The sequence below is a fragment of the Anolis sagrei genome, chromosome 9, assembly GCF_037176765.1.
Source record: "Anolis sagrei isolate rAnoSag1 chromosome 9, rAnoSag1.mat, whole genome shotgun sequence".
Taxonomy (NCBI): Eukaryota; Metazoa; Chordata; class Lepidosauria; order Squamata; family Dactyloidae; genus Anolis; species Anolis sagrei.
Window position 1 is genome coordinate 2,167,070 of NC_090029.1, and position 15,879 is coordinate 2,182,948.

Below are 15,879 nucleotides of genomic sequence, written 5' to 3' on the forward strand. Positions count from 1 at the left end.
ATCGGTGTGGGTCCTACTACCGATTCCAAATGCGTCTGGGCATCGAGTAGACCTACCAACCGAGGCTTGTAGATATTTCAGCTGGAGTTCAGTGGATCTGTAATGCTGTTTTCCCTCAGAGAACTCTTTGAAAACTTCAGGGCTGTTTTCCCTCTGATTGCTGTAAGGCTGAGAGGCTGTGAGCTCTCAGCCAGAGCCTTGGGACCTTTCCCCCGGAATTTCTGTTTCCCCGGATGCTCTTGAGAAAAGAAGCTTTTCTAGGGGACGAGCTGATCTACGTCCTATACTTTAGCTTCCTTATGTGAGACTGCCCAAAAATGGCTCCTTTCCCTCCCAGAGCCCTGAACAAGGGGCGGAACCAAAGCTTAATTATGATAGGCAGGTGGCCTGCCCTATGACTGCAAACAGATAACAGAAAGAAAATAATGTTGGAGCTCCTGGTACAGCCGTACGCAGGGGCGGCTCATCCATTACGCGAAGTAAGCAGTCGCAGAACACTTTTCTTTGCCAGGGGCGCAGAGGCGTCTCTGTAAATGCCCCTCGGCCGCCACTTGAGGAGCGCCCCCTCGGCTCACAACAGCCCTAGCAGTCCGGGGGGAGCCTCGGCTTTCTTGCCTCGCTGCCGGGCGATCCTCTTCCCAAAGGGGCCGGGCCCTTGAGCCTCGCCTCGCCCCTCTCGTTCCTGCTCCACCCGGCCACTGGGTGCACGAGCAGAGCCGGCACTCAATCGTTCTCCGCGTTTGATCCCTTCCCCATGACCGGCTCCCTTTCCCGATCCCCCGGCGCTCCACCCGCCTCCTCTCCTCTCCCCAATCTGCGGGTGGGCCGAGGGGCGGAACGGCCACGCCTGGCCTGCTTCGGGTCCGGAGGCATGTCTGAAGACCCCGGCGTGCGCACCAAAAGTCGCCTTTTCTCCTGACTTTCTCTTCAGCCATTGGGACCAAGAGAGAGAGAGAGAGAGAGCCTCCAGCCGGAAGTATCTCCCACCTCTGCTCCCTCTTTTGTTTTTGCACCTACCTTCAGGAAAGGTGGGCATCTCCACCTCTCTCTCTCTCACTCTTGTTCCCAATGGCTGAGGAGAAAGTCAGGAGGAGAGAGAGAGAGAGAGAGAGCCCCTCCGGCTGGAGGTATCTCCCACCTCCGCTCCCTCCTTTGTTTTTGCGCCTACCTTCAGGAAAGGTGGGCCTCTCCACCTCTCTCTCTCTCTCTCTCTCTCTCGGTCCCAATGGCTGAGGAGAAAGTCAGGAGAAGAGAGAGAGAGAGAGAGCCCCTCCAGCTGGAGGTGTCTCCCACCTCTGCTCCCTCTTTTGTTTTTGCACCTACCTTCAGGAAAGGTGGGCATCTCCACCTCTCTCTCTCTCACTCTTGTTCCCAATGGCTGAGGAGAAAGTCAGGAGGAGAGAGAGAGAGAGAGAGAGCCCCTCCGGCTGGAGGTATCTCCCACCTCCGCTCCCTCCTTTGTTTTTGCGCCTACCTTCAGGAAAGATGGGCATCTCCACCTCTCTCTCTCTCTCTCTCTCTCTCGGTCCCAATGGCTGAGGAGAAAGTCAGGAGAAGAGGTGACTTTTGGTGCACATGCCGGGGTCTTCAGGCATGCCTCCGGACCCAAAGCGGGCCAGGCAAGGGTGCAAATGCGACAAGTGTGGTTACTGGGATGTATAGTTCACCTACAATCAAAGAGCATTCTGAACTCCACCAATGATGGAATTGAACCAAATATGGCGCACAGAACTCCCACGACAAACAGAAATATATATATCAATGATTTGGGGGGGGGGGGGGGCAAAATACTGTTTGCTTACCATTGAAAATTACCTAGGGCCGTCTTCAGGGGGAGTGTAATCCCGTCCAACACAGTCTGTAACCCTATGCCCTGTTCGGCCTTGCGACTGACCAGGAGGACCTCTGTCTTGTCTGGATTCAATTTCAATTTGTTCGCCCTCATCCAGACCGTCTCTCACTGTATATACTCTCACCGTATATACTCGAGTATAAGCCTAGTTTTTCAGCCCGTTTTTAGGCTGAAAAATCTCCCCTCGGCTTATACTTGAGTCAATGTTATTTACTATTTTACTCTGTTATTAGTATTACTTTTATTTAGGAGCAGGATGACCAGAAGGATCAGATCCGGAAAACGATCCAAATAAAAGACACCGCAACTTGTTTTTTTATATAAAAATGTCCTTGAGTGCGTGTTTTTTTTAATTCCGTTATCAAGTATACAACGTTTACATACAGAGAACGATTCTCCAGACGACAAGAGCAAAAACAACAACATCAACAACAATAATAATAAAAGTGTGGCGAACAAAACAAGTGTCAAATCTCCAAATCGAAGGGGGTTCCCTTTCCGCTTCGGGCAAAACAGAAGGGATCCATCCGTGGAATCAGAATATTCAGGAAATATATATATTTAAAACGTGGGGTGCATTGTGGCTCGTTGTATTGGGGAGAAATAATAATCCCAAAAATTCAAAATATTGAACAGGACCAACGGATTGAATCGTGGGAGTGAACACACATACACATACATTTTATTATTTGCAGTATATGCCGATCAATAATTCTTGGATTTTCAATAACCGATCTTAGCTTCATCCTCTATGTCTGCAATGAGAATTCGTTAACACACCATGCAAATATCTCTTCTTTTTTGCGATCAATAACCAATTCCAATCATCAATCTTTGCTTCATGTACAAGTGAAAAGTCCTCTCCATTTGCAACATTAATAACCAATGCAAATATCTTTTTTGGTGTTGTTTTGGCAATCAATAATGATCAATTCCTCCCTGGTTTTCCAAGTATTGATCTCTGCTTCGTTTACAATAATTCCAATACTTATTGATCTTTGTTTCATATATAGGTGAAAAGTCCTCTCTATCCTCAACATGGATTTCAATTAATAGACCATGCAACATATATAGAACCAATCAATACACTTGCAATAATTGTTCATTGCTTCATATACAAGTGAAAGGTATATGCAATTCCAATAATTATTGATCTCTGCTTCATATATGAGCAAATGATCATCTCCATCTGCATTTGATGTAATAGACCATGCAAATATTATATATTGATGATCTATAGCCAATTCCAATAATTATTGATCATTGCTTCATAGATAGGTGAAAAGTCCTTCCCATTTGAAACATGGATTTGAATTAATAGACCATATAATTATCTTCCTTATTTGCAAAATATATATATTTTTGGGAGCCGATCAATAACCAATTCCAATAATTGATCATTGCTTTATAGATAGGTGAAAAGTCTTTTCCATTTGTAACATGGATTTGAATTAATAGACCATATAATTATCTTCCTTATTTGCAAAATATATATTTTTTTGGGGAGCCGATCAATAACCAATTCCAATAATTGATCATTGCTTCATAGATAGGTGAAAAGTCCTTTCCATTTGTAACATGGATTTGAATTAACAGACCATATAATTATCTTCCTTATTTGCAAAAAATATATATTTTGGGGAGCCGATCAATAACCAATTCCAATAATTGATCATTGCTTCATAGATAGGTGAAAAGTCCTCTCCATCTGCAACATGGATTTCAATTAATAGATCTTCCATATTCACAAGGCATACTGATCAATACTCAATTCCTCCCTGGCTTTCTAATAATTGATCTTTGCTTCCTATACAAGTGAAAAAGCTACCCAATTCCAATAATTATTGATCTTTGCTTCATATATATCAGTGAAGTCATCTCCATCCTCAACATGGATTTAAATATGTCTTTTTTGCCGATCAATAACCAATTCCTCCCTGGTTTTCCAATATTTGAGCCTTGCTTCCTATATCCAAGTGAAAAGGCTATCTAATTCCAATAATTATTGATCTTTGCTTCATATCTTGGTGAAAAGTCCTCTCTATCAGCAACATAATAGACCATGCAAGTATCTCTTTTTTGGCTGATCAATAACCAATTCCAATAATTGATCCTTGCTCCAAACACAAGAATATCCAATTTCCAATAATGATCAATATTTGCTTCATATATAAATGAAAGGTCCTCTCCATTTGCAACAAGGATTTGAATTAATAGACTGTGCAAATACCGATCAATAACCAATTCCAATAATTGATCCTTGCTCCAAACACAAGAATATCCAATTTCCAATAATGATCAATATTTGCTTCATATATAAATGAAAGGTCCTCTCCATTTGCAACAAGGATTTGAATTAATAGACTATGCAAATATCTCTTTTTGCCGATCAATAACCAATTCCAATAATTGATCCTTGCTCCAAACACAAGAATATCCAATTTCCAATAATGATCAATATTTGCTTCATATATAAATGAAAGGTCCTCTCCATTTGCAACAAGGATTTGAATTAATAGACTGTGCAAATACCGATCAATAACCAATTCCAATAATTGATCCTTGCTCCAAACACAAAAATATCCAATTTCCAATAATGATCAATATTTGCTTCATATATAAATGAAAGGTCCTTTCCATTTGCAACAAGGATTTGAATTAATAGACTATGCAAATATCTCTTTTTGCCGATCAATAACCAATTCCAATAATTGATCCTTGCTCTATACCCAAGAATATCCAATTTCCAATAATGATCAATATTTGCTTCATATATAAATGAACGGTCCTCTCCATTTGCAACAAGGATTTGAATTAATAGACTGTGCAAATACCGATCAATAACCAATTCCAATAATTGATCCTTGCTCCATACACAAGAATATCCAATTTCCAATAATGATCAATATTTGCTTCATATATAAATGAAAGGTCCTCTCCATTTGCAACAAGGATTTGAATTAATAGACTATGCAAATATCTCTTTTTGCCAATCAATAACCAATTCCAATGATTGATCATTTCTGCATATACAGATGCAAAGACTCTGGCACAAACCAGTCAAGGTGGTCCCAGTGGTGATCGGCACACTGGGTGCAGTGCCTAAAGACCTTTTCTATCCGCAACTGAATTAATGCAAATTTTTAAAAAGTTTAGGTGATCAATAATCAATGCCTCCCTGTCTTTCCAATAATTGATCTTTGCTGTCGTGCAAGATTTGCAGGGATAGATCCATTTGCATTTGGGAAATTCGGCACAAAACCCGCAACCTAGATGTTATACTTTCCCATATTTGCCCCGTTTTTGTGTCCCGTTTTGTGCCAAAAGTGGAGAGAATAATAATAATAATAATATTTTAAAATATGCGACACTTTTCTTGTTTTCAGGGGGAAATATCCCATGGCAAGCGGGTGTCAAAACAAACCGATCCGTGGCAAAGTGAGAGAGCGAAGTCGGGATGCAAATTTGTTTTTGTGTTGTTTCGTTTCCTTTTCACATGTTGTTCAACTCCAGTAAAGTTTGGTCCAGCATCTGGTGCATGTTGAGGTTCTCTTCTTTGGCGTGCGCCACTTTCTCTGCGTTTGCGAACCAAGAAAGAAATGCAAAATATGGTCATTTAAAGCCGTGTATCGATGCGCAAAAGGCAAGCAAAACAGCAAAACGGAAACAGCAAACACTAGGCTTGGTCGATCGTGTTCGTTCGTTTCTAAACTCGTTATGAATTCGTATTTAAATTAGCTTTCGATCCAATATCGAGCCATGCAGGAATACTGTGAGGAGTAATTAAGAATCGAAACAATTTTTCCAATTTTCGTAATTATTTTCGTATGTATTATTATAATTAACTAGCTTTACCCGCCACGGGTTGCTGTGGCCAACCTTCTCTCCCTCTTTCTCTCCTTCTTTCACTCCTTCCTTCATTCCGTTTTCTTCTTTCCTTTCTTCCTTCTCTACCTGTTTACTTCCTTCCTTAGCTTTTTGCTTCCATCCTTCCTTCTCTTTCTTTCTTTCCTTCCCTCCCTCTTTCTCTCCTTCTTACTCTTCTTCCTTTTCTCCGTCTTTCCTCCCTTCCCTTTTTCTTTCCTTCTCTCCTCCTTCCTTCTCTTCCTCTTTCCTTCCTCCTCCCTTTTTATTTTCCTTCCTCTTTATCTCCTTTCTTCCCTCTCTATCTCTTTCCTTCTCTTCCTCTTTCCTTCCTCCTCCCTTTTTATTTTCCTTCCTCTCTCCTCCTTCCTTCTCTTCCTCTTTCCTTCTCTTCCTTTCCTTCTCTTCCTCTTTCCTTCCTCCTCCCTTTTTATTTTCCTTCCTCTTTCTCTCCTTTCTTCCCTCTCTATCTCTTTCCTTCTCTTCCTCTTTCCTTCTCTTCCTCTTTCCTTCCTCCTCCCTTTTTATTTTCCTTCCTCTTTCTCTCCTCCTTCCTTCTCTTCCTCTTTCCTTCTCTTCCTCTTTCCTTCCTCCTCCCTTTTTATTTTCCTTCCTCTTTCTCTCCTCCTTCCTTCTCTTCCTCTTTCCTTCTCTTCCTCTTTCCTTCCTCCTCCCTTTTTATTTTCCTTCCTCTTTCTCTCCTCCTTCCTTCTCTTCCTCTTTCCTTCTCTTCCTCTTTCCTTCCTCCTCCCTTTTTATTTTCCTTCCTCTTTCTCTCCTCCTTCCTTCTCTTCCTCTTTCCTTCTCTTCCTCTTTCCTTCCTCCTCCCTTTTTATTTTCCTTCCTCTTTCTCTCCTCCTTCCTTCTCTCCTCCTTCCTTCTCTTCCTCTTTCCTTCCTCCTCCCTTTTTATTTTCCTTCCTCTTTCTCTCCTCCTTCCTTCTCTCCTCCTTCCTTCTCTTCCTCTTTCCTTCCTCCTCCCTTTTTATTTTCCTTCCTCTTTCTCTCCTCCTTCCTTCTCTCCTCCTTCCTTCTCTTCCTCTTTCCTTCCTCCTCCCTTTTTATTTTCCTTCCTCTTTCTCTCCTCCTTCCTTCTCTCCTCCTTCCTTCTCTTCCTCTTTCCTTCCTCCTCCCTTTTTATTTTCCTTCCTCTTTCTCTCCTTTCTTCCCTCTCTATCTCTTTCCTTCTCTTCCTCTTTCCTTCTCTTCCTCTTTCCTTCCTCCTCCCTTTTTATTTTCCTTCCTCTTTCTCTCCTCCTTCCTTCTCTTCCTCTTTCCTTCTCTTCCTCTTTCCTTCCTCCTCCCTTTTTATTTTCCTTCCTCTTTCTCTCCTCCTTCCTTCTCTTCCTCTTTCCTTCTCTTCCTCTTTCCTTCCTCCTCCCTTTTTATTTTCCTTCCTCTTTCTCTCCTCCTTCCTTCTCTTCCTCTTTCCTTCTCTTCCTCTTTCCTTCCTCCTCCCTTTTTATTTTCCTTCCTCTTTCTCTCCTCCTTCCTTCTCTCCTCCTTCCTTCTCTTCCTCTTTCCTTCCTCCTCCCTTTTTATTTTCCTTCCTCTTTCTCTCCTCCTTCCTTCTCTCCTCCTTCCTTCTCTTCCTCTTTCCTTCCTCCTCCCTTTTTATTTTCCTTCCTCTTTCTCTCCTCCTTCCTTCTCTCCTCCTTCCTTCTCTTCCTCTTTCCTTCCTCCTCCCTTTTTATTTTCCTTCCTCTTTCTCTCCTCCTTCCTTCTCTCCTCCTTCCTTCTCTTCCTCTTTCCTTCCTCCTCCCTTTTTATTTTCCTTCCTCTTTCTCTCCTTTCTTCCCTCTCTATCTCTTTCCTTCTTTCCTTCGTTCTTGACTTCCAGACTTCCTTTTCTTTCTTTCTTTCTTTTCTTCCCTCCCTTTCTCTTCTTCCTTTGCTTTTTTTCCTCTCTTCCTCTTCCCAAATTCCCCTTCCTTCCTTCCTTTTGACACCTTCCCTTCCCCTTCTTCTTTTTTCTATCTTTCTTTCCTTTCCTATTTCCTTCCTTTCTCCCTTCTTTTCCATCCTCCTTCTCTCTCTTTATTCTTTCTTTCCTACCTTTCTTCTTTCATATACCTTCTCAACTTCCCACCTTCCCTTCCTTCCTTTCTTTCCTTCCTTCCTTTCTCCGTTTGGCCCCCAGCGAGCAGGCAACGTTCTAGAACTACAGTTCCCAGAGTGCATTGCGTGTGTACTTCCTCCCCTGGGCACTGCGCATGCTCAGTTGGTTTTTGTAATTGTGAGTTTGTTGAAACGTTGTTTGGAATTTTGATTCGCGTTGTGCATACCTTGTGGGTTGAGGTATGTGCACGGCAAATTTGGCGAGTTTTCGTCAGGGGGTTTTCACGTTTTGCTGTCCCGTTGAACGCCCTTTCCATTTTTATATATATAGATTATTATTGTATATTATATTATTATAATTGTATATTATTATATTATATTATCTGTTATAATTGTATGTTATTATATTATATTCATATAATTGTATATTAAAGCACCCCTGACAGATGGCCATCCATTCTTAAAAATATAATATAATATAATATAATATAATATAATATAATATAACATAATATAATATAATATAGAATAATAATAATAATAATAATAATAGGAAGACGTTTAGCTGGGTTAAGACAAGCCGTTCTAAAGCGTTTTAAAGACTGGATTCCTGTAAGTGCGGACTCCGTTCTGACTTGGGATTGTTTTTGGGTGGACATCTCATTCTGACTTAATCTTCTGCTTTTGGACGTGCTATGGGCTTGGGACAGTCTTTTGATAAAATAATATAATATAATATAATATAACATAATATTGTTGTTGTTGTTCATTCGTTTAGTCGTCTCCGACTCTTCGTGACCTCATGGACCAGCCTACGCCAGAGCTCCCTGTCGGCCGTTACCACCCCCAGCTCCCTCAAGGTCAGTCCAGTCACTTCAAGGATGCCATCCATCCATCTTGCCCTTGGTCGGCCCCTCTTCCTTTTCCCTTCCACTTTCCCCAGCATCATTCCCTTCTCTAGGCTTTGCTGTCTCCTCATGATGTGGCCTTCAAAGGACTTCCACTTTCCCTCTCGTCTCCTTCCCTCCAATGAGCAGTCGGGCTTTATTTCCTGGAGGATGGACTGGTTGGATCTTCTCGCAGTCCAAGGCACTCTCAGAACTTTCCTCCAACACCACAGCTCAAAAGCATCTCTCTTCCTTCACTCAGCCTTCTTGAAGGTCCAGCTCTCACATCCGTAGGTGACTACAGGGAATACCATGGCTTTGACTAGGCGGATCTTTGTTGCAAGTCTGATGATCCCATCATCTCCTGCTGCCTTGTTAGCAATGCTTCTTAAGGCCCATTCAACCTCACTCCTCAGGATGTCTGGTTCTAATTCATTCACCACACCGTCAAAGCTATCCTCGATATTGTTATCCTTCTTATACAGATCTTCTGTATAGTCTCGCCACCTTCTCTTGATCTCTTCAGCTTCTGTTAGGTCCCTGCCATCTTTGTTTCTTATCATACCAATTTTTGCCTGAAATTTACCTCCATATATATATATATATATATATAACATAATATAATATAATATATATACTTGTGAGTTGTATCACGCCAACCGTCAACCACAGAGGGAGAGGGAAGCTTCAGAAGTTCCCCCGTCCCGTTGGGAGGATTTTTTCGCGTATTGCGCAATCGCATCCGCCATTAACGAATCGATTCGTATATTTACGAAATTTTGTAAATATCGAAATTTTGAAATTTGAAATTTTGGAAATCCTCTCAGATTAGAAACGCGGGCGCCCCCGAGATACGAAACGAGTTTAGAAACAATTTTTTTCTTGATCAACCAAGCCTAGCAAACACTATTTTGCTAATTGAGGCTTATGATGATGATGATGATAATAAAAAATATAACAATCCCGAACAAATCCTGCCGTTATTAATCAGTTATTACAAATATGTAACATTAATATGATGTAATAATATGATGTAAAAATGTCAATGTTATGATAAAAAAAATTGCAATCGACCAGAACGCCACATGCACACAATTAACACGTTACACGGAAACTACGCAACATACAAACATGCCTTTGATAGGATCTAGGAGTTATCATTAAATAAGTCCCTTTAATGTATTGTCGAAGGCTTTCATGGCCGGAATCACTGGGTTGTTGTAGGTTTTTTCGGGCTATATGGCCATGTTCTAGAGGCATTCTCTCCTGACATTTCGCCTGCATCCATGGCACGCATCCTCAGAGGTAGTGAGGTCTGTTGGAATTAGGACAATGGGTTTATATATCTGTGGAATGACCGGGGTGGGGCAAAGGAGTCTTGTCTTCTGGAGCTAGGTGTGAATGTCTCAACTGACCACCTGGATTAGCATTTGATTGCCTGGCAGTGCCTCTAGCATTCTCTCCTGACGTTTCGCCTGCATCTATGGCAAGCATCCTCAGAGGTAGTGAGGTCTGTTGGAACTAGGGAAAAGGGGTTTATATATCTGTGGAAGGACCAGGGTGGGACAAAGGACTCTTGTCTGCTGGAGCTAGGTGGGAATGTTTCAACTGACCACCTTGATTAGCATTTGATTGCCTGGCAGTGCCTGGAGCAATCTTTTGTTGAGAGGTGATTAGATGTCCTTGTTTGTTTCCTCTCTGTTGTTGTGCTGTTGTAATTTTTGAGTTTTTTAATATGGCCATGGTCTGGAGGCATTCTCTCCTGACGTTTCGCCTGCATCTATGGCAAGCATCCTCAGAGGTAGTGAGGTCTGTTGGAACTAGGAAAAAGGGTTTATATATCTGTGGAAGGACCAGGGTGGGACAAAGGACTCTTGTCTGCTGGAGCTAGGTGTGAAGGTTTCAACTGACTATCTTGATTAGCATTACCTGGGGCAATCTTTTGTTGAGAGGTGATTAGATGTCGAGTTCTTTGCGGATGGTGTGAATATATATATATATCTGTGGAATGACCAGGGTGGGACAAAGGACTCTTGTCTGCTGGAGCTAGGTGTGAAGGTTTCAACTGACCACCTTGATTAGCATATAATGGCCTGACAGTGCCTGGAGCAAACTTTTGTTGAGAGGTGATTAGATGTCGAGTTCTTGGCGGATGGTGTGAATATATATATATATCTGTGGAATGACCAGGGTGGGACAAAGGACTCTTGTCTGCTGGAGCTAGGGGTGAAGGTTTCAACTGACCACCTTGATTAGCATATAATGGCCTGACAGTGCCTGGAGCAAACTTTTGTTGAGAGGTGATTAGATGTCGAGTTCTTGGCGGATGGTGTGAATATATATATATATCTGTGGAATGACCAGGGTGGGACAAAGGACTCTTGTCTGCTGGAGCTAGGGGTGAAGGTTTCAACTGACCACCTTGATTAGCATATAATGGCCTGACAGTGCCTGGAGCAAACTTTTGTTGAGAGGTGATTAGATGTCGAGTTCTTGGCGGATGGTGTGAATATATATATATATCTGTGGAATGACCAGGGTGGGACAAAGGACTCTTGTCTGCTGGAGCTAGGGGTGAAGGTTTCAACTGACCACCTTGATTAGCATATAATGGCCTGACAGTGCCTGGAGCAAACTTTTGTTGAGAGGTGATTAGATGTCGAGTTCTTGGCGGATGGTGTGAATATATATATATATCTGTGGAATGACCAGGGTGGGAGAAAGGACTCTTGTCTGCTGGAGCTAGATGTGAAGGTTTCAACTGACCACCTTGATTAGCATTGCCTGGGGCAATCTTTTGTTGAGAGGTGATTAGATGTCGAGTTCTTTGCAGATGGTGTGATATATAAACCCTTTTTCCTACTTCCAACAGACCTCACTACCTCTGAGGATGCTTGCCATAGATGCAGGCGAAACGTCAGGAGAGAATGCCTCTAGAACATGGCCATATAGTCTGAAAAAAACCTACAACAACCCATTACTTTGCTCATTGAGGCTTATGATAATAATAAAAAAATATAACAATCCCGAACAAATCCTGCCATTATTAATCCATTATTATAAATATCTAACGTTATGATGTAATAACATGAATTATGATGTAAAAATGTCAATGTTATGTTTTCAAACATTGCAATCAACCAGAACGCCACATGCACACAATGAACACGTGACACGGAAACCACGCAACATACAAACATGCCTTTGATAGGATCCAGGAGTTATCAATAAATAAGTCCCTTTATTTCGCAAAGTTGATTGAAATCAGATTTCTATGAGATATTGGAGAGAGATTGCAAGCCAGATTCCGAACAGGAATCAGCAAGAAATCCTTTACAAATGCCCCCCAATGGGTGCATCTACACTGTGGACTTAATCCAGTTGATACCACTTTTAACTGCTTATGGAAGCCTCTTTCCCAAAGGTCTTGGGGTGCATCTACATTAGAGACTTAACCTAGTTTGATACCACTTTAGAAGCATCTTCCCCAAGGGACTTGGGGTGCCTCTACACTGTGGACTTAACCCAGTTTGATACCACTTTTAACTGATACAGAAGCATCTTTCCTAAGAGACTTGGGGTGCGTTTACATTGTGGAATTAATCCAGTTTGATACCACTTTTAACTGATTCGGAAGCATATTTCCTAAGGCACTTGGGGTGTGTTTACATTGTGGACTTAATCCGGTTTGATACCACTTTTAAGTGATTCAGGAGCATCTTCCCCAAGGGACTTGGGGTGCATCTACACTGTGGACTTAACCCAGTTTGATACCACTTTGAACTGATACAGAAGCATCTTTCCTAAGAGACTTGGGGTGTGTTTACAATGTGGAATTAATCCAGTTTGATACCACTTTTAAGTGATTCGGAAGCATCTTCCTCAAGGGACTTGGGGTGCCTCTACACTGTGGACTTAATCCAGTTTGATACCACTTTTAATTGATACGGAAGCATATTTTCTAAGTGACTTGGGGTGCATTTACATTGTGGACTTAATCCGGTTTGATACCACTTTTAAGTGATTCAGAAGCATCTTCCTCAAGGGACTTGGGTGCATCTACACTGTGGACTTAACACAGTTTGATACCACTTTTAACTGATTCGGAAGCATATTTCCTAACGGACTTGGGGTGCGTTTACAATGTGGACTTAACCCAGTTTGATACCACTTTTAACTGATACGGAAGCCTCTTCCCCAAGGGATGTAAGGTGTATCTGCATTGTGGACTTAGCCCAGTTTGATACCACTTTCACCGGATCCAGTTTGAGAGGGATCCTGGGCCCTCCTCTTTCTGCCAAAGTGTGCAAGCTACAGCTCCCATAGTTTAAAGTGGGATCGAACCGCATTAAGTCTGCTGTATAGATGGAGTGAATGATAGTGATGGTGTTCGTATGAAGCACACTTGCGCATGGACCACGCATGTCTTATGCATGACGGAGAGATGCAAGCATGGCAAAGGGGTTCTTCCTACTCAGTCCTCATTAAGGGCCAGCTTGAGCTCGTGAGTCAGGCGCTGCTTTTGCTCCAGTTGCTGATAGACTTGGTCTGCGTGCGGACGGACGCCACGGGAGCGCATCAGAGGAAGCAGAAGAGAGGCAGAGGAGAGAAGGTCAGGCACAGAGAGAAAGGCTCACCTGGGAAGCAGAAAGGAAGGCCCCACAGGTAAGACAGCCCAGGTCACCCCGCAGGTAAGGGAAGCGAGAAAGACGTGCGCCACCCAAGAACAACATCATCTAACAATAACCATGCGCCACCACAGCATGGTCATAAAGCAAAATGGGATGCACAACCAATGGCGACGATCAATATCTATATTATCTAATAATAATATTAATAATAATAATAATTGAGTAGAATACTGACATCAAAGCAAAATGGGATGCGATGCGCAACCAATGACGACAATCAATATCTACATTATCTAATAATAAGCAAAATGGGATGCGATGCACAACCAATGGCGACGATCAATATCTACATTATCTAATAATAAGCAAAATGGGATGCAATGCACAACCAATGGCGACGATCAATATCTACATTATCTAATAATAAGCAAAATGGGATGCGATGCACAACCAATGGCGACGATCAATATCTACATTATCTAATGATAAGCAAAATGGGATGCGATGCACAACCAATGGCGACGATCAATATCTGCGTTATCTAATAATAATATTAAGAATAATAATAATGGAGCGGATGCACAACCAATGGCGACGATCAATATCTACATTATCTAATAATAAGCAAAATGGGATGCAATGCACAACCAATGGCGATGATCAATATCTACATTATCTAATAATAAGCAAAATGGGATGCAATGCACAACCAATGGCGATGATCAATATCTACATTATCTAATAATAAGCAAAATGGGATGCAATGCACAACCAATGGCAATGATCAATATCTGCATTATCTAATAATAATATTAATAATAATACTAATAATAATGGAACGGATGCACAACCAATGGCGACGATCAATATCTACATTATCTAATAATAAGCAAAATGGGATGCAATGCACAACCAATACCGACGATCAATATCTACATTATCTAATAATAATATTAATAATAATAATGGAGCGGATGCACAACCAATGGAAACGATCAATATCTACATTATCTAATAATAAGCAAAATGGGATGCAATGCACAACCAATGGGGACGATCAATATCTGCATAATCTAATAATATTAATAATAATAATAATGGAGTGGATGCACAATCAATGGCGATGATCAATATCTGCATTATCTAATAATAATAATAATAATAATAATAATAATAATAATAATAATAATGGACCAGAATACTGACATAAATTCAAAAGGGGATGCGATGCACAACCAATGGCGACAATCAATATCTAAATTATCTAATAATAATAATAATAATAATAATAATAATAATGATGATGATGTGTGGGAGTTATAGTTCACCCTGCATTCGGAGTACTCAGAAACCCACCAATGACAGATCTGGACCAAACATGACACACAGAACCCTGAGGATCAACACAACATACTGGAGGTGTTTGTGGGGGCACCGACCTACTTGCGTGGGAGTTGTAGTTCACCCTGCATTCAGAGCACTCTCAACCCCACTAGTGATGGATCTGGACCAAACATGACACTCAGATCCCTGAGGATCAACAGAACATACTGGAGGTGTTTGTGGGGAGATCGACCTACTTGCGTGGGAGTTGTAGTTCACCCTGCATTCAGAGTACTCAGAAACCCACCAATGACGGATCTGGACCAAACTTGGCACACAGACCCAACATACCCAAACGTGAATACAGGCGGAGTTTGGGGGTGTCTGCTCTGGGAATTGTAGTTCACCTGCATCCAGAGAGCACTGAACCCCACCAAATACAGATCTGGACCAAACATGGACACAGAACCTTCATGACCAACAGAGCATACTGGAGGTGTTTGTAGGGAGACCGACCTACTTGCGTGGGAGTTGTAGTTCACCCTGCATTCAGAGTACTCTGAACCCCACTAATGACAGATCTGGACCAAACATGACACACAGAATCCTGGTGACCAACAGAGCATACTGGAGGTATTGTGGGGAGACCGACCTACTTGCGTGGGAGTTGTAGTTCAACCTGCATTCAGAGTACTCTGAATCCCACCAATGACGAATCTGGACCAAACTTGGCACACAGACCCAAGGTACCCAAACGTGAATACAGGCGGAGTTTGGGGGTCATTGCCCTGGAAACTTGGGAGTTGTAGTTCACCTGCATCCAGACAGCACTGAACCCAACCAACACTGGAAATCCTGCACTATTGGGATTTTTTTCTCCCAGATTTTGGAATACCTGCATATACACAATGTCCTAATGAGGTATCTTAGGGACAACACTCAATCAGGAGAATTGACACCAAATTTGGACACAAGACACTTAACAACCCAGTGTATGTACTTCACTCAAAAAATTTGATTTTGTCATTTGGGAGTTGTAGTTGCTGGGATTTATAGTTCACCTACAATCAAAGAGCATTCTGAACCCCACCAACGATGGAATTGAACCAAACCTGGCACACAGAAATCCCATGACCAACAGAAAATACTGGAAGGGTTTGGTGGGCATTGACTTTGGGTTGTGGAGTTGTAGTTCACCTACATCCAGAGAGCACTGTGGACTCAAACAATGATGGATCTGGACCAAACTTGGCACAAATACTCAA

General features: G+C 42.0%; 1 protein-coding gene and 1 long non-coding RNA gene across 13 annotated transcripts in view; both read right to left on the reverse strand.

Annotated features, from left to right (window-relative positions):
• Positions 1-2,160: 2,160 nt before the first annotated feature.
• LOC137097599 (uncharacterized) lies at positions 2,161-5,119 on the reverse strand. The gene is made up of 2 exons (XR_010910291.1): positions 4,963-5,119; positions 2,161-4,896 (listed from the first exon to the last, which is right to left on the reverse strand). It is a non-coding gene; the product is annotated as an uncharacterized lncRNA (long non-coding RNA).
• Positions 5,120-5,142: 23 nt separating this feature from the next.
• Positions 5,143-15,879, reverse strand: part of TPM1 (tropomyosin 1) — a 72,636-nt gene continuing 61,899 nt past the window's right edge. For 6 of the 12 annotated variants that reach the window (XM_067471224.1, XM_067471222.1, XM_067471223.1 and 3 more), the window contains 2 exons: positions 13,135-13,208; positions 5,338-5,427 (listed from right to left, as the gene is read on the reverse strand). In XM_067471224.1, coding sequence (XP_067327325.1) covers positions 13,135-13,208 — 74 coding nt within the window. In that variant the 3' untranslated portion in view covers positions 5,338-5,427. Of the gene's footprint in view, positions 5,428-13,134; positions 13,209-15,879 lie in introns of all 12 variants that reach the window. The other 6 variants (XM_067471220.1, XM_067471228.1, XM_067471216.1 and 3 more) reach the window with 4 other exon arrangements.